General features: G+C 34.6%; 1 protein-coding gene across 1 annotated transcript in view; it reads left to right on the top strand.

Moving 5' to 3' along the window:
* Window positions 1-310: 310 nt before the first annotated feature.
* Window positions 311-16,602, top strand: part of CTAGE5 (CTAGE family, member 5) — a gene marked incomplete at its 5' end in the record, with an annotated part of 25,405 nt that continues 9,113 nt past the window's right edge. The window contains 16 exons of the mRNA XM_010287624.1: window positions 311-468; window positions 2,383-2,404; window positions 2,507-2,595; window positions 2,987-3,058; window positions 3,741-3,851; window positions 4,187-4,258; window positions 4,551-4,655; window positions 8,255-8,377; window positions 8,967-9,087; window positions 9,919-9,965; window positions 10,160-10,250; window positions 11,517-11,655; window positions 13,593-13,694; window positions 15,048-15,108; window positions 15,381-15,416; window positions 16,386-16,453. Coding sequence (XP_010285926.1) covers window positions 311-468; window positions 2,383-2,404; window positions 2,507-2,595; window positions 2,987-3,058; window positions 3,741-3,851; window positions 4,187-4,258; window positions 4,551-4,655; window positions 8,255-8,377; window positions 8,967-9,087; window positions 9,919-9,965; window positions 10,160-10,250; window positions 11,517-11,655; window positions 13,593-13,694; window positions 15,048-15,108; window positions 15,381-15,416; window positions 16,386-16,453 — 1,417 coding nt within the window. The remainder of the gene's footprint in view (window positions 469-2,382; window positions 2,405-2,506; window positions 2,596-2,986; window positions 3,059-3,740; window positions 3,852-4,186; window positions 4,259-4,550; window positions 4,656-8,254; window positions 8,378-8,966; window positions 9,088-9,918; window positions 9,966-10,159; window positions 10,251-11,516; window positions 11,656-13,592; window positions 13,695-15,047; window positions 15,109-15,380; window positions 15,417-16,385; window positions 16,454-16,602) is intronic.

Below are 16,602 nucleotides of genomic sequence, written 5' to 3'. Positions count from 1 at the left end.
TACTAGTAGATCATTAAATACTTATTAGTATTGATTCTTCTAACAGTGAAATATGTAGACAACTCAAAGGAGAATATACTGTAATTGGTAGTTTCGGAAGGAAAAGTTTTCAGAGCTTTATCTAGTCATCATCATATCTTGTTGGAACTTTCCTCTCTGCTGTTTTTTTTCTCATTTGGTAAGTGTATAATTTAAAAGCCAAAGGGTTCTCCTAACTATTTTCTCAGAGTTTTTTGTATAAGCCTTAGAAGTAAACTAAGTCAACATGTAATGCCTTTTCTATTGAAGATATTAACCTCTTTTCCTTTAGTTGAAGCTTTTAACTTTATTTTTCAGGCTGTGGCTTCACTGCCTGAAGATATAAGACCTGGTCCTGATCTGTATGGTTTCCCATGGGAAATAGTGATTTGTGCTGGCATTGTTGGAGCCTTTACAATTCTCTTGTTCCTGTATAGAAGTTATCAATCAGTAAGTGTTAAAATTACATGCACATATCTACAGTGCACTAATGGTTTGAATTGAAATTGTTACTCTGTTCAAGATAGGTAATACTTCAGAGTTTTAAATCTGTTGTGATTGAATTTAGAATCCCTCTAAAAGAGAAATTGAGAAGTAGTCTGTTTTGTCAAGATGGTAAGTGTTTGGACATGTACTGAGTGACTGTTTTCATTAGAGGAAATTCAATGACACTCGCTCTAGTAAGGCTTCCTTTTTAATTTCTAGACCAGACTTTTGAAGTCAGCCTGTAAACTATTTTCACGGGATAGAGAGGTCTTCCCTAGGGTGTATGTATTGCTGTATGTATTGATATCTCTGTGATATATCTCAGGCTATAGTCAGACCAGCTCAGGTCTTTCAGGGTAACTGTAAGCAAAAGCAATCCAGATGGATTCCCTTCAAGGCAGGCATTTTAAAACTCATTGAACAGTGATCTTGGTTCTGTTTATTAGAACACTGAACCAGTGCTGTTTGTGAGCACTAAGCTGATGACTTTGAGAAATGCAGTACTGAAACCTTTTAATGCACAAATCAGATCATATTTTTGAGTGTTGTCTTCTGTTGTGAGTGAGGATCTGAGAAATAGCAGCCTACCATACTCTCCCTACTAATGAAATGGGGTTAGTGACCATAATTCAGTGTTCTGAATTTCTCCCCAGTTTTTGTATGCTCTCAAATAGACAGAATGTGGTTTTGGTGTTAGGTATAATGATGCTCATGTTTGAAGATAGGTGGCATAGCGGTTTAGTTTTTCAGATATGAGCAACTGTATTTTTAGGGTTCTAACATCAGCTTACGTCTAGAAAAATGCCACCAGATTGTCTGGAAGGGGATCTGTAGTTGAATAAGTTAATGTATCTATAGTTTGGGTCATTCCTTCTGTTTTCTAGCAGCATCCCTCTAGGTGGTATGAAAGAGGTGTTTCAGCTGAAACCAGTCAAGCAGCAACTCTAGTATTGTTTTCCTCCTGCACATGTCACTAAGGCATTAGATGTTACAGAAGTTATTGTTAGCTTTTTCAGTCATCCATACTTAGAACTGCACTGACTGCTCTTTGAAGAATTAATGGTTACTTACTCAAACGTAACAGGGTTTGGTTTTGTTTTTTTGAGGGATGATAGGATAAGGTGTGCTTATGACTTTCTTCCCCTTTTTCTGTTACTTGGACTCCTTGGTGATCCCACAGCTTTAAATGAGGATGAAACAGGGAAAATCTGAGGGACCCATTGTATGTCAGGCACATGATCCAGGCCCATGAGAGGAATGCTGTGTTGTAAAGTTTTTGTGGGTTCAGCCAAGTTCTGCATCTCTTGTCCAGGCCATTTGTGACAGATTTTTTTTAACAGTTTGTTAGATTTTGATTCTAGGGCACTAAACCCCACGTGGCAGCTGCCGATTTGGCACTTGCCACTGAGTTGCATCTGGGCAGGATGCCCATCAAGTAGGACCCTTACTGCAGCTCTAACTTACATATGATAATGTGTGGGGTTTTTTTCCTCATAGGAAGTTAAGTCTGAGCTGGCACATGGAGTTTTCCCGTCCCTCCCCTTTCCTACTCTTCTGGCTACTACCAGTCTACTACCACTTTGTGTTGGCAGTCATACAGAGGTGTGTTATAAAAGTGATCCAGGTGAAAACTAACCTCATTTTCCCTCTTCTCTCTGTTTAATTAGAGTGGGAGAAGGACAGGGCAAACACACAGCCATGGAGGGGGTGCGAGCAGAGGGTGCAGTTGCCCATTTTTAACAGCAGCCTGTGTTTATATTCTTTTTTTAAGTTCCATGGTTAAACTGCTCATAGAACCACAGCTTAAAAGATTAGTTTTCAGATACTATGCAAGAGTAACTGATCAGACGTTTTCAGTATTTATTCTTTTTATTTCAGGTTAGAAGTCGACTTTATGTAGGTAAGCTTATATTTTTTTGGCATATAACTTTTTTTAAATTTAATTTTTTTCTCCTTTTAATTATTTGGATGTTGCAACACTTAACTGTCTGTCCTTTTTTAGGAAGGGAAAAACAGCTTGCCAATAAAATTGCTGAACTAGTTGAAGACAAATGCAAAATTCTTGAAAAACTGAGCCTTTGCAAAAAAGAGGTAATGATCCTCATTTACTGCTTTCAGATGTGTCACAGAACTGTGTTCAATTTATCAAGTATTTAAGTATTAAACTTATCTAAAAGTAAGATGTTTAAAGCGTTTTAAAGTGACTCTTCAAATGCTTTTTCCTGTCAATGCCTTTAAGTGCAATTAAGGTGTTAGCAAGTTCTACCTTTATTTCAATATATTTCACTGGAAGCAACTTTAAAATGTCTTTGTTTTATGCCACTGGGATAATCTACTAGGGCTAAGGCTTTCCTGATTTTCAGCCAGGTGCATTTGTGAATATTTAGGTGGTGTCTATGTTTCAGACTAGAGCATCATAAATCAATGCTATTATTTAAGCAATTCTTTACATACATTCTGACATAAAGTATTTCCTTTTCAGTTTGAAGATTTAGAATTTTCTCTGAAGGATGATGATGTCATGAAAGAATCAACAGACACATCTTTTTTTGAGGTAAAAAGATAAATGGAAACTTTTATTTCTACAATTTCAGGCAGTATTTCGGGAAAATGCTGCCAATATTAAAAAACAACACCACACCAGAACCGAAAACTAACAACAAAAAACCTTAATTGTTTTAATGGAGAGGATTGTTATTTTAGTCCTGGGTTACTGAAAATGACATAGAAGCGAGGCATTTAAATTAAGAGAAGTTTTTGCAACAATTGTATTAAAAATTATTTATACTAGAGCAAATGGCATATTAGACAATATTTAATTTTTTAAAAAGTAAATTGTTCCTGTTTCTAGGGGAGAGAGAGGCAGTAGTGCATGAGGTATTTTTTTTCTCACACCTGATTTAATTCAAATATTTCATAGGCTACTGGAGCACAGTTGTAAACAAAAATCATCACTACATTGTTTGTATCCCCCAAACTGAGAATATATTTGTAAAAGAATTCCAAAAAAGTGAATAGGCTTTATAAAATTTATGTAACAAAAAAAGCAAGTAGATTTATTTCATTCTGCACTTCAGGTCCTATAGAGCTAATTGTTATAGGTTTTGTTTACATGCAAGAGTCTCTAGAGTACTTTGAGATTTATCTTTGATAAAAATCTACTAAACATACTTCGATGTCATATTTAAAACACACTTGTTGTCTTCATATGTAATTAATGTCATATGTTGATTTAGGAAATGCATGAAAAGCTGAACAATTCAAACTTGGAACTCAACCAAGAAATAGAGAATCTGGAAAAAGAACTGGAAGAAGAAATATCTAAGCAATCAGAAAATGATAACTTGGTAAGAATAAATAGAATCCTGTCTTTGTTACTAGTAATTAAAAAAAAAATCCCACAAAAAATTTCCATATGGAGAAGACAAAACTATTATTGTTGGCTTTTTTGAAACAAAAATTTTCCATTTTGTCTCCCCTTGTACTCCCTGTAGCATATTAGAAAAATGACAATTTTCTAATATTTGTCATTTCCTAATAAAAGGAATATACTCAGAAAAGCTTTTTTTATTAATTGGGCAGTAGAACCTTCTCAGTTTGAAAATTAAATAGCTTTATTAATTGTCTAGACCTTTTCAGTCAAATCTGTGGAAGAAGCTAAATGACAACTAATAATTTTCAGGTGGCTGAAATTCAGAAGAGAGTGGAGTCTTTAGAGGATGAAGCAAAATCTATCCAGTCACAAGCTGATGAGGTATGTCCAGTCTTTATATAGTTTCTGTTTTCAAATCTTTGCAATTTCTGTTCTTCATGTAGTTAATTTTTTTTTTCTACTAAGGGTGCAGAAATAATATGCTGTGTAAACCAGAAGACTTTGTAAGGCTTAGTACTTTTGTGTGACTTGATTTACAGTTCCTTTGTCTTTTCTTTGCCTTCTTACTCTTATGTATATAGCACAGCTAGAATAAGTCCAGTAATACCATTGTGACCCTACTCAACATCTTCACCCAAACCATTTAAACAACACAGTTTTTTATTTCACTTAGGCCAAGTCCACCCTAAAAGTATATCAGATTAATACAGAGAGACTCAAGACATCTGTTCAAGATGCAGTAGATGAAAACTCTCATCTCCAGGAGAGTGAGAAACAGGTAGGTTATCCTTAGAAATACTATATTTTCTCATGATACTATGTAACTATGATTTCTCCAAGGAGCTCTTCCTCAATGTGTTTAATACCCTTTGCGTGTTCTAGTAAATGGAATGAGGAAGAGGACATGGCTTTAAAATTATTTTATGTTGGAATAACTTTGTCTAAAATAGTCCTGTTTTAAAAGAAAATTACTAATTAGAGTTTGTGGGAGAACATGCATAGAGTTCAGGGAGAAGGTGAGCATATGGTAATATAAGTAAGAGTAGTACGAATTTTTCTGAGACCTGGAGGAAAGCAGAAAGATTTGAGCAAGTCCACAGCTAGGAGCTTCTACAGAGGCAGAGAGAAAATGCTTATTCTTGATCCAGAAAACAAAAGTAATTAAGAAATTGCAGAATATGCAGAAGGCAGGTAAAAAACTTACTGTAGTACCACTATGGATAAACTCATGGAAGGTCAGGTAAGTAATATGAAGGGACAGAAAAGACTGTTCCCAAATTATAGTTGTTTATTTTCCTCAGTGCTGTAGCCAGATCCCAAATAATGCTGTTTATTTTAAAATGTTCAGAATATGCAGTAGTTGTCCTGTGCCATAACTAGTTTTACAAAGAAATTATTCTGTTTTTTTTCTAACAAAAAGGTATTCTCTCTGAACATTAAATGTTCCATGGAATGTTTTTGGAAGGTTTGGGATTGTTTTGTTTCTGGTGGTTGTTTTTTTTAATGAATACGTGCTTATTTTCCTGACTGACTGATGATCTCCTTGTTGTCTGAGCAGCAACCTGATAGATATGTTGCAGAGGGGCATAGTAGAAGTATAGGCCTTTTGGGTTTTAGGAGTCATAAAAAGCTGAGGAGTGCTTTAGTCCTTTCTATAAAAACATTGTGCATATCAGACTTACTGATACAGAAAAAACAAAGTTACTGGAAATAGAAGATTTTCTGCAGGAGGCATATTTCAGTTCTGCACAGCTCTTGCCAGTAGAACTTCATATTTTTCCCTCAATTTTAGAATGAGTACTTGTTTGTGACTACAAAAAAAGACAACGATTTTATTAGAAGCTGTGAGTGGAGAAACAGTAGATTTAGGTGTTTTCACTGTGAGATGAGGTTGGTTGAGAATTACTTTCTTTCAGGAGTTTTTTGTCTAATCTATACATTCTTCTTGTTTCTATGAGGAGGGAAGGGTCAGTTGTTAATGCTTTATTTCAAATGTGACAGTATGCTTATGTAATAAATCTTGAGAAGCAGTACACAAAGTTTTAAGAGAGAAGGATTTTCTTGGTTTTTCTCTGGTAATTTCTTGGGTTCAAACAAAAAATCCAAATAGTTGTGTGTGTGTGAAAAGAATCTTCTTTTTCTTTCCTTTTATTAAAATACTTAAAGTAAGATAGTACCAAGTGCTGACAATTACTCTACATTTTATAGGCAATTATTTTATATCAGGCAAAACCAGGAAAAAAAAAATCAGTGAAAACAACTTCCAGGATGTAGTTAACTTGCCAGGTTCCTAGATAAAAATAAGTGGGTTTGTGTTTTTTTTTTTTTTTTTGCATTCCTTCCAGGTAAGATAACCAGGGTATAGTAGCTCCTTAACCACATTATTTAGGATCATAGAATAGTTTGTGTTGGAAGGGACCTTTAAAGGTCATCAAAAGGATTAATCACTACAGTTGTTAACTGAGCTTTGTTGCACTTTTTAGTAATTTGAGAATATTTGTGTATGTTGTATTTTACTATGCTTTTTAGTAGATAAACCTGATAAGAGTTGATGGAACCTGATGAGGAAAGAAGAGAAAGTATTTGCTTTGCTTATTTGTATTCTCTTTTATGAGGTTGTTGTAAGCATGTGAGTTAGTTTGCTATGTTAGAGTATCCATATCCCTTTTTTATTTTTCTTTCTTACTTTTTTTAAAGATGGAGTTTCACTTATGCTCAAAAGGTAACAAAGGTGTTATTTGTTGACAGAAACTAGAGTACTTTCTTCCTCTGTCCATTTGCACTAATGGGTCATAATCTTCTGGCACATCATAGCTTAAACATTGTAACAGATGTGCTGTCTCAGATATATGATGTGTCAGAGAGAGGATTGGGCCTTTTAGTTTGAACAAGGGAACTGTTAATGAATTCCAAACTTTCTGTTCTTTGGTTTTTGCAGGATCATTAGAAAAATGTATTGTTTTAGCCTACTGCAAATCCTTGCTATTTCTCTTTTTTGTAATTCTTACAGGTGTGTAAAGTCATGTCAATTTATTTTCTCTTTGGCTTTATGAAGAAGGAATCTTAAACTTTAGCTTCCCTTTGAGGATGACATTTAATGATAAAAGTAGTTGCCTGTGTACATCATCTGAGCAGTATTAGCATAAAGAGTATTTTTGTTTTATCCGTAATACATAGTTTGCATGATGCTGAAAATTCATACATGGCTTTTACTGCAGTTGTGTGCCAAGTGGGGTTCATCCAATTCTAGTCACATACTTTTTGGTTTATGCCTTCTAGTTATCTTTGATAAGTAGTGTTCAGGTTTGCTTGTCTATTTGCATGGCAGTTCCCCTGTTTAACTACCATTTTCTGGCTTTATTTTTGATATAACTGGCTCTCATGTTCTTGTTGCTCAACCTAGTTATTCCTTTCTGTACTTTCACTGCTTTTAAATTGGTTGCCTGTTGTGCAACTTTAAGCAATATTCTTTGACAGACTCTAAAACAAATTTTTTGTACTGTATCCCATGTTTTTGTACTGCATGGTTTGTCTTAACAGAAATTTGTGTCAGTTCAATTTTGTTCTCACAATATGAAGGCATGGTTTAATTAGTTAATAAGTTGCAGTGGTTATTTTTAATGAACTGGTGCTTAAGTGCACTAATCCGTTTACGTCTGTATTTTTGTGAAATGAGATTTTACTAGGGGATGTCTGTAAAATGTAACCTTGGAATCTGTCTGCCCTTTTGTTAATTTCAAAGATACATACTAGTAGGTGTTGATGACGTACAGTTGCTGTGACTTTCATTAACAAGGAAGCTTTTTTAAAATAAAATTTTAAAATTACTTTAAGAGGTATGAAGGAGAGTAGGAGAAATAATGTAGTTCTACAAGTCACATGAATTTGAATAGCTGTCTAAAAAGCTTCCTGGTTTCCCTTGCCTCCTTGGCCTCTTCTAAGTTGAAAAGACACAGGTACAATTTCAGAAGTGTCTGCATACTGGGGAATTAGTGTTCTCTCCACCCATTGCCTAGTCTTTGTAGCTATTACACAAATTGTCACTATTTTATATCCATTGCTATTGTCACATCAGGGTCTTTAAACTGACTAGAATATTAACTAAACTGTTCTTATAAATGTTTAAAAATATCCTAACAACTAATTACAATGGAGAGCTATTGCAGCTAAAGCAACTGGACAATAACATAAAAGTTTTATTTTTCAACTCTCGAGGTTTAACTGTCTTGTAGTCTATCTCTGTTAATTCTTACTGATGGGTGAGACGTTAAAATTCTGCTTATCTAAAAGTAATATACATAACAGGCTCAAGTGCTATTCATCCTTAACTCTTGGTTGTAATAGACAATCATGCTAATCTGGTATTTCCCTTTTTAGCTCTTACAAGAAGCTGAAGGATGGGGTGAACGATTTAGTGAACTAAATGAACAAACTAAGATGTTTGAATCGTCTAAAGCAGATATAGAAGAAGCATTGAAAAATAAAGAGAGTCAAGTCAAGGTAAATTATGACAGCTAGCATTGAATCAAATTATTCAGACTGATGCTAATCATTGAGTTCCAAGAAATTCTAACAACCTCTCCTTGTCTTAATATGTATTAAGCTGGTTTGGGGTTGGGGTTTTTTTTAATTTCCTGTCTCCATCCTCTAATGTCTTGTTTCCTGCTAAGCAAAAAAGGTTGCTTAGCCACACAGTGGAGCAGTCTGATAGCCCTGGAAGCCAGCATGTTAAATAAGGAAAAACTCTTTGTTCTGATAGAGTATTCATGTGTGTTTTTAATTTGGAGTGGGGGAGTTGGGAGTGTATTCTTACATGTGTGTACTTTATATACACAAGTCCTGCTAAAAGCATGCATACTTGGCTATCTGAAAAGCCATCACAAGGGCATACCTGTTGATCTGCAGGTATATGTTGTAAGAGAAAAAGTAACATCAGACATCTAGAATCCCCCTAGTATATGGGCTTACTTAATCTACTAAGGGAACTAAACGAAGGACAGAAATCCTGAAAAAGTAATTGCAATAGTAACTACTTTTTAATTGCTTGTATTTATTTTACTGTTTGTGTTTTGTGTGGGCTTTTTCTTAGTCGCTGACACAATACTTACTGAAGATGAAAGACTGGAGTTCAGCAATAAAAGAAGATGATGCTGAAGATAATCACTGGGACACAGATACCAAGGGTGAAACTGAGAATGGAGAGCACTTAGGTATGATTTGTATAGCTTCACATCTTAAATGTTGATGTAATAGATGTTTTAGAAATACAGAACCAGCAAACTTCCTGGAAAGTTGGAAGATTAGCTTTGTAGAAGTTGGATTTTCAGAACTCACCCAATGTTATTCATATTGGACAGTTAACTGATGCTTGGACACCTTCAGCATAACAACCTATGCTACTATTTAACAGTGTGTGAATATAGCTACTTTAGCTATACATATTATCGGAGGGCGATGTAAAGACAGTGCTCAGTCTCTCGCAGAATGACTTTAGCCTGTGTTAGTTATAAGCAGTGATTCTCAAACATTTTTAAGTGGAAACCTTGTTTTCATTTCTTCTTGAAGCTTCTCCCAGCAGAAGCACTGTGGGTCCTTAGAGCCTAATTTCTGCTTCCTTGTACTTATGCAGGTGTAGTTGTTGCAGGCAGTATGGTAGCAGTGGAATCAGATGGGTGTAAATGTGGGTCCCCACAATACAGCAGCACGGAAGAGCCTTTCTTCCTCCTTTTCCTTGCTGCAGCTTCTTTTTAATGCTGGTACTGATTATACTAGAGGGCACATACCAGTAAATCTTACAGTGTGTATTCAGCATCTCACTTTCAACATGAGCATTCCGAGGCTGATTGGCAAACAAAGCACTAGAATATAGGCATATTCTCTGCCCTGCCTGCTTTTTTTTTTCCTTCTCCAAATATGCTATGCCTATCATGATATGTTGGGGATTGCTTTTTTATAAAAACAAAATAAAACAATAGTAGTAAGCTTTGTCACAAACCTTTTTGTGCTTTTTATGTGACGTATTATTCTATTCTGTCAATCAGATGATCAGCAAAAACGAACTATAAAGAAATTGATCTATGCTGCAAAGGTATGTAGTTTTAAGAAGCTTGTGGGTGGAAGGGGGGAAACTAGAGGGAATTTATGCAATTTTTACGATAAGTTTAATTGTATATAGATATCAGTATCACAGAGTTCAGCATCTTTTAATGTTTTAATTAGATATATTTGCATGCAAACATTTTCTGGTAATCTTAAAATTCTCTTTTTATTTTAATTTTGTAGTTAAATGCCTGTTTAAAGACTCTGGAAACAGAAAGAGATCAATTGTATTCAAAACTGTCTGATGAAAATAAGGCTAAAGGAGAACTTACAGGTAATTACATGTTGTTTTGCCTTTATGATAAGGTGCTACTTTTGTAAAATAGTGTGACAGACTGTAAGTATTACTTCCAGTAAAAACTGAATTTAAGTTTACATTAATAGCTCTACATGATTCTTAAAATGCCTGCTTGAGTTTAAGTTGCTTAGCTATTTTAAACATTTGTTTTTAGAGGTAAAGCAATCGAAATTGCTAAAGCATTGTTTGCAGATTTTGATGTACTTTGGAATATTCTATAACCGTTAAGTTACAGAATCTTAAAATACATGGGCAAAGTGATATTTGTATCTTTACACAATTTCTAGACATGAAACGATGGAGTTTTAATCCAAATTTTAAAACAATCTATTAATAATGGTGGCTTAATTGTGATGAGTTTGTAATGGGTGCAAGCTCAATACTTCTTAAAATCCCAAATACTGTGTTTAGAGAATTGAACCTAAAAGATCTTGCTCTTTTTTTTTTTTCTTTCTTGTGTAGGACATAATTAAATCTTATGAAATGAAAACGCTGCCACTTCAAATCAAATTAAAGCCTGTAATTAGCTATTGCTTTCATAGATAACAGCCAGCAGAGTAGCCATCACATTTGAATGTACTGTGCTTTGTTATTTGGGTGATGACATGCTCTGTAAAACTGTATTTTTCAGTTTTGAAAGTCCTTTAAACTGACTAGTGTGTTTTCCAAATTGTTTGTAACACTGTCCCATCAAGATATTCAAAGTTACTTGAAGCTTTCTCTGTTTCTTGGAGAGGCATAGGAATAGTAAATAGCAAAAGATACATGACTGATTTTTAACTTGGAAAGATAAGGTAGTTTGACAAATCTGAGTTACCCCTTCAGGCTACTCAGCAAGACCTTGTGTGGGTAAATCTGCAAGAGTGTATAATGGTACTGATTTTACTCCTTTAGTAGAATAATTACACTAATAAGAGCCCTAAATGAAAATTTGTACAGTGAATTACAAAACTGCATTGTTTTTAAAAGTAACTATACAATTTGGAGCAAAGGCTAGGTATACACTCAGAGCTGCACTTTGTGGCAGGCAGAGAGTATAGTTGCTAGTTTCCCATCAAAAGGAGCAATACTGCTTCTCAACATGTATAATTTATTGAAATATAGTCACATTTTGTTGCTTATCTTATTAAATCAATATAGGATCAAAGGTTTTTACAGACTTTTTATATACTAAAATATTGCAAATAGTTTAATTTTGTAAATTGTGTGTTGTCCCAATATAATTATATCTAAATTTGACAGAACGTATAGAAAACCTTCGAAGTCAACAAGCTTCCTTGCAGTCTGAAAATGAACGTTTTGAAAGTGAAGTTCAAAAACTTCAGCAGAAACTTAAAGTAATGACTGAGCTTTATCAAGAAAATGAAATGAAACTACACAGGTGCTGGTTCCTATTTTATATTTAATACTTACTGTTTGATTTGAATGTAACTCTTTGATTTGGGGGGCTTAAAATTACTGAAAATTTGAGTGCTGCTTTCCAGAGTTTTCTGAATTGTGAAGACCCTGTTATGTTACACCTTCATGTACATCTGTGATCACAGGAATTTTATAGAAATTGTTTCCATGAAAGTAGCGGTATATTATTTTAGGACTTTTCCACAAGCAGGTACAGAAACAAAGATGAAACAAGAAGTAACAAATTTTTAATCTATGAAATAAGGTGGGTAAAGTTGGAAAGCCTGATTTTTATAATTTTTTTTTAATTAAGATATGATGTAGTACAGCTATCAAAGTTCCTGAAAGAAAGATAACCAGTAGCTACTTTAACTGTGAAGTATATTCTATATGGTAAAGAGAGCTAGTAGTGTCAGCAGAGGAGTGATGCTATATATAAAACTAAGCCTAGAGTTAAGACATAGGCAAGCTAACTATTATCAGTAAGCAACATAGAACACCTGTGAATTTGGCTTTTCTCACCAAGAATGATAGAATATGAAGGCTGTACTGTCTGCCACACAGTCAGGATGATAGTAGGGATCATGACTTACTGGTTGAAATTGGAAATATGTTAAGGACTAGAAATAAATTTGATAGGGATGGGCCATGTAGTAACCTTCAGAAGTGTATGAATGGATGGGACAAGGGAAGGAGCAGGGCAGGATGGTAAAAATTACAGTTTTACTAGCCAGAAATTATTTCTTCAAGGAGCAGACATAATCTTGAGGCAAGGGAAGCAGCACAACTCTTGATCCTGTACTGAGCAGTATGCAGGACCTTTTTAAAGTACTGCTTTCAATACTTTGCTCTGTAGTATATATGTCTGTATAGATATTTGGCATCTTTGTAGACCCAACAAAACCTAGAAATCCACTACATTAACCTTTGTTTTTAAAAAAGAGATGGTGGTGGTGGGAAGGAACCTATTAAAAAGAAGCTATGATGGGCAGTCAGAAAGGAAAAATGTTTGCAAACCAGGTGGGTGATACTTAAAAATACCGCACTGAAGCTCAGCAAATATATGCTGCTTATCAAAGATTTTAGTAAAGCCAAAAAGGAGTGGGGAGAAGTTTGTGTGATGAGATAGTAGAATAAAAGAGGCTATTAGTAATAACAAGGCATCTTTTTAAAAGCTAGGTGTGTTCAGACAAAGGAAATAGAAAATTTGAAATGAAGATTGAGTAGAAAAGAAGTTTAAATCGTGTTTGAAAGATCCATGATTTAGATAGTTTGATCGCTAGGACTGCTGTCTAGAGAAAAATGATCAGTATATCCATTCAGGGCTGTATGCAGCAGTAGTATTCATGTGTGTTCTGCAGAATTACCTTGTGCATAATCTGTGGTCTGGAATATAGGTTTTCTCTTCTGTAGTGCCCAATAAGGCATAGAAAAAGAGGGACCTGTAAAAAAACCTGTTTTTTAAGACCTGTTTTTTTAGTAGCTAATAACAACATTTTTCTTCTCTGGAAAATTCTTTTAAAATGTAAAGAAGTACCAAAACAAATCACTGAAAGTTAATGTAATTTGGTTTTTAGTTCGTTTGATTTGATTTGTGGCTGCTTTACCCTTCCCCTCCATGCCCCCCCCCTCCCCCCCAACAGAAGTGTTCTTTGGGAATATGGATTGTCTTCCTGATTCCTTTTAGGAATAGTGGTAATATCATTGTTTGATATAGAACAGTTAATGAACTGCATAAACTAATATGAATACAAACTAGTGCTATTTATACCACTTCATATGTTACCTATAAAACTCTTTAACTGATAAATATCATGTATTCATCATGCCTAAATAATTAGAGAAATTTTTCTAGACGGACCAACTACAAAATCATTGACTTGGAACAGAATTAACCATAGTTTTTGAATTTTCTTAAAGGAAGCTGACAGTAGAAGAGAGAGAACGCCTACAGAAGGAAGAAAAGCTTTCTAAAGTAGATGAAAAAATTAATCATGCTGCTGAAGAACTAAATAGCTACAGGTAATTACAGATTTTTAGTTGTTGTAATCACTTGTTCCAAAGTGAACAAAAGGCAATAGAGAATTAATAAAAACACCAGCATAAGTGAATGTATTTTCTTACAGTTTCTTTGTTTTGTATGTCTGTGTTACATGCTAGCTTGTGTGTAATAGTACATACTAAGGGAGTTTTTGCTTTGTTAAAAACCTTGGGTATGGAAGATCACTAGCAACTTTTCTTCCATTTGAATGCTAATTATATTGACGTTAGCTTTAATGGAATGGTAGAAGTGTCTCTCTAATCTAGTTCCCGTTACTGAACAGAGATAAAAATAAGCAGTTAAGAGAATGCTATGAAATAAATGCAATATTCAGTTTTCCTATAGATCCTAACATACTTATGTTGTATGGTTATAGTATTCTATTCTGTATCTCTAAGCTTGTCAAACAGTACTGTTGTTTAAAAATTTTTTACTAAAATACTGTGATGTGGGAATATTTTCTGTAGTTGTTTAACTGCTTTGCTCTGTTTTGTGTTACACCAGCTGTGTACCTCTGGTTAGTTTCTGTGGTTTCTCAAACTATGGCATAATTCTTCAGTCCGTAATGTATGTTCCCCATATTCCTTCAGTGTTTATGGCAGTATTGACTAACTGAAGGATACTGATCAACAATGCTTCCCGAAGAGTTAATTAGATTAATTCTTCCTCTAGAATGTAAAGGTCTTGTAGACATTCTTCAGTATTCGTACAGGAAGACAGAATTCACCCTTCTTGGTTTACTCAGAATGTGAACTTTGTAAGCGTCTTAATTTTAAAGAGAATATTAATATTGCAAATGGAGTATAACTAAAAAATGAATGTGTCTTTGGCCCACCTGCTTAGAGAACGTAGAACCTAGAGAGGCTGTGCGCAGGGAAGCTGGCAGCAAAGATGGCATCATACTGTCTGTGGTCTTGAAATACCTTTAGTGCAAGTGACTGTCCCTCAGGACTGACTGTGGTAGCCTGTGACAGTATGATGCTCCAGAAACACCGACATGTTTGCTGAGCTGGGGCGAGGCTGGCTCTTGGGGCGTGTGTGGAGGGATATCCTTTATATTGGAAACGTATTACAGACCACTGGAAAGTTGTGGAGATGCTGGGTTTTTTGGTTCCATTCTTTTGTTTACATTCCTGTTTGCACTGATCTAGGTCCTAGAATTTCCACTGCTACTATAATTTTTTATGTATCTCATGGGCCTAGGGGACAATACTGTCTCTCGGATAAAAAAAAAAAATCTTAATTAACCTTGTGTTTACCATTGTGTTTACTGTATTTAAAATTACTTTCCTCCACATTTTATTACAATGTCATAAATCCCAATTTTGTTACAGACAGCGAGCAAAAGATCTGGAAGAAGAGCTAGAAAGAACCATTCGTTCTTACCAGAATCAGGTATGTGATGTTATTGTGACTGAAATGGCACTTTCAGATAGGTTGTGATACTGTATTTGGCTTGGTTTTGTTGGGTGGTTCCCCCCCTGCTCCCTTCTTAATGCCATATGGTTTTGACCAACATAATTTCATAGCAGAGATCACTGGATAACTTTCCAATAAAGTTAAATTTTAAGCTTGGATGTCTCATTATAAATTATCAACACACTAAATTTACGAAGAGCATACACTTTCTTGGGTGAATAATGATCTAATGAATATCTCTTTCACAGATTACTTCACATGAGAAAAAAGCTCATGATAATTGGGTAAGTTCTAAATACTGAATTTTCTGAATTTTGTGCATTTTCCTTTTCTGTGATTTGAATAGCTTGCTTTATCACTTTTTTGTTTCTTATTACAAAGAGATAATAAAAATTAACTCTAGCCTGTCACCTTTAAACATACGGATTTCTTGCAGAAATACACAAAAGCATGTTAAAAATACTTGTATCATATAAAATACTTAAAATAATTGAGCTGGATACCAATAAGCATAGTAGAATGATATTACAATATTATTTGCTGCAGCAATAAATCTGCTGGAATAATGTTACCAGTTAACAAGTGTGTGACATTTTGCTTATAATAAAAGCTTTTGGCCTTGTTTCAATGCCATTTTAGTATTTTTCCCTGGATATACTTCACTCCTTTTATCTACTAATAGAAGACTTTGTCCTGTGGGAACAATATGTTCCATTGACAGCTTCCTAAGAATGTTGCTACAAAGTCATTTTTACCTTTTTTTCCAAACAGGAAATTTAAAAATATCTACTGATTAATACATTCTTCAGTTTCACAGAATGGTCTGTATAAGATAGAATCCTGTTAAAAGCTATGGTGCCTCGTGGTCATAGTTTTACAGTTTTTTAACTATATGATTTTAAAATAAAATTTCCTTATATAAAACTGGAGATTTTAAATCTTGTACGTATTCTGTAGATATTTCAAAGCAGCTCTAGCCAAAGAATTTAATTTCTGCAATTTAAAGAACCTGCAGGAGAGCCATGTCATTCCTCAAAAATTTGTGTAGTAGAGCTGCTAATGTCATTTGGTGACGTATGTTGAGGCTCTGTTTCATATGCTTTATATACGAGCCATACCTTGTGAAAATACCGTCCACACACTTCAGATAGGGGGAAAAAAAAAAGTCTTAGATCTAGAACGTGTCACATTTATGAAGCATTTAATTAATAAATAGCATTATCTAAGCGTCTGATTTTTGTCCTTCCCCAAAGCTGACAGCCCGAGCAGCTGAAAGACACCTCAGTGATATAAAAAAAGAAAATGCACATACCAGACAAAAGTAAGTGCAGTCCTGATCTAATTCTAAACACATGTAATTTGTTATGTGAGTATGTTTTGGATTTATGCAATTTGGTGTTTTCTAGACCTGTGTTAATCAATTGTGGCCCAAACAGAGCAGAAAGAACACCGTGTTTCATTGGAGTTCTG

This window comes from Phaethon lepturus, unplaced genomic scaffold (assembly GCF_000687285.1).
Source record: "Phaethon lepturus isolate BGI_N335 unplaced genomic scaffold, ASM68728v1 scaffold6315, whole genome shotgun sequence".
Classification (NCBI taxonomy): Eukaryota; Metazoa; Chordata; class Aves; order Phaethontiformes; family Phaethontidae; genus Phaethon; species Phaethon lepturus.
This window is presented reverse-complemented; position numbering and strand designations above follow the sequence as displayed.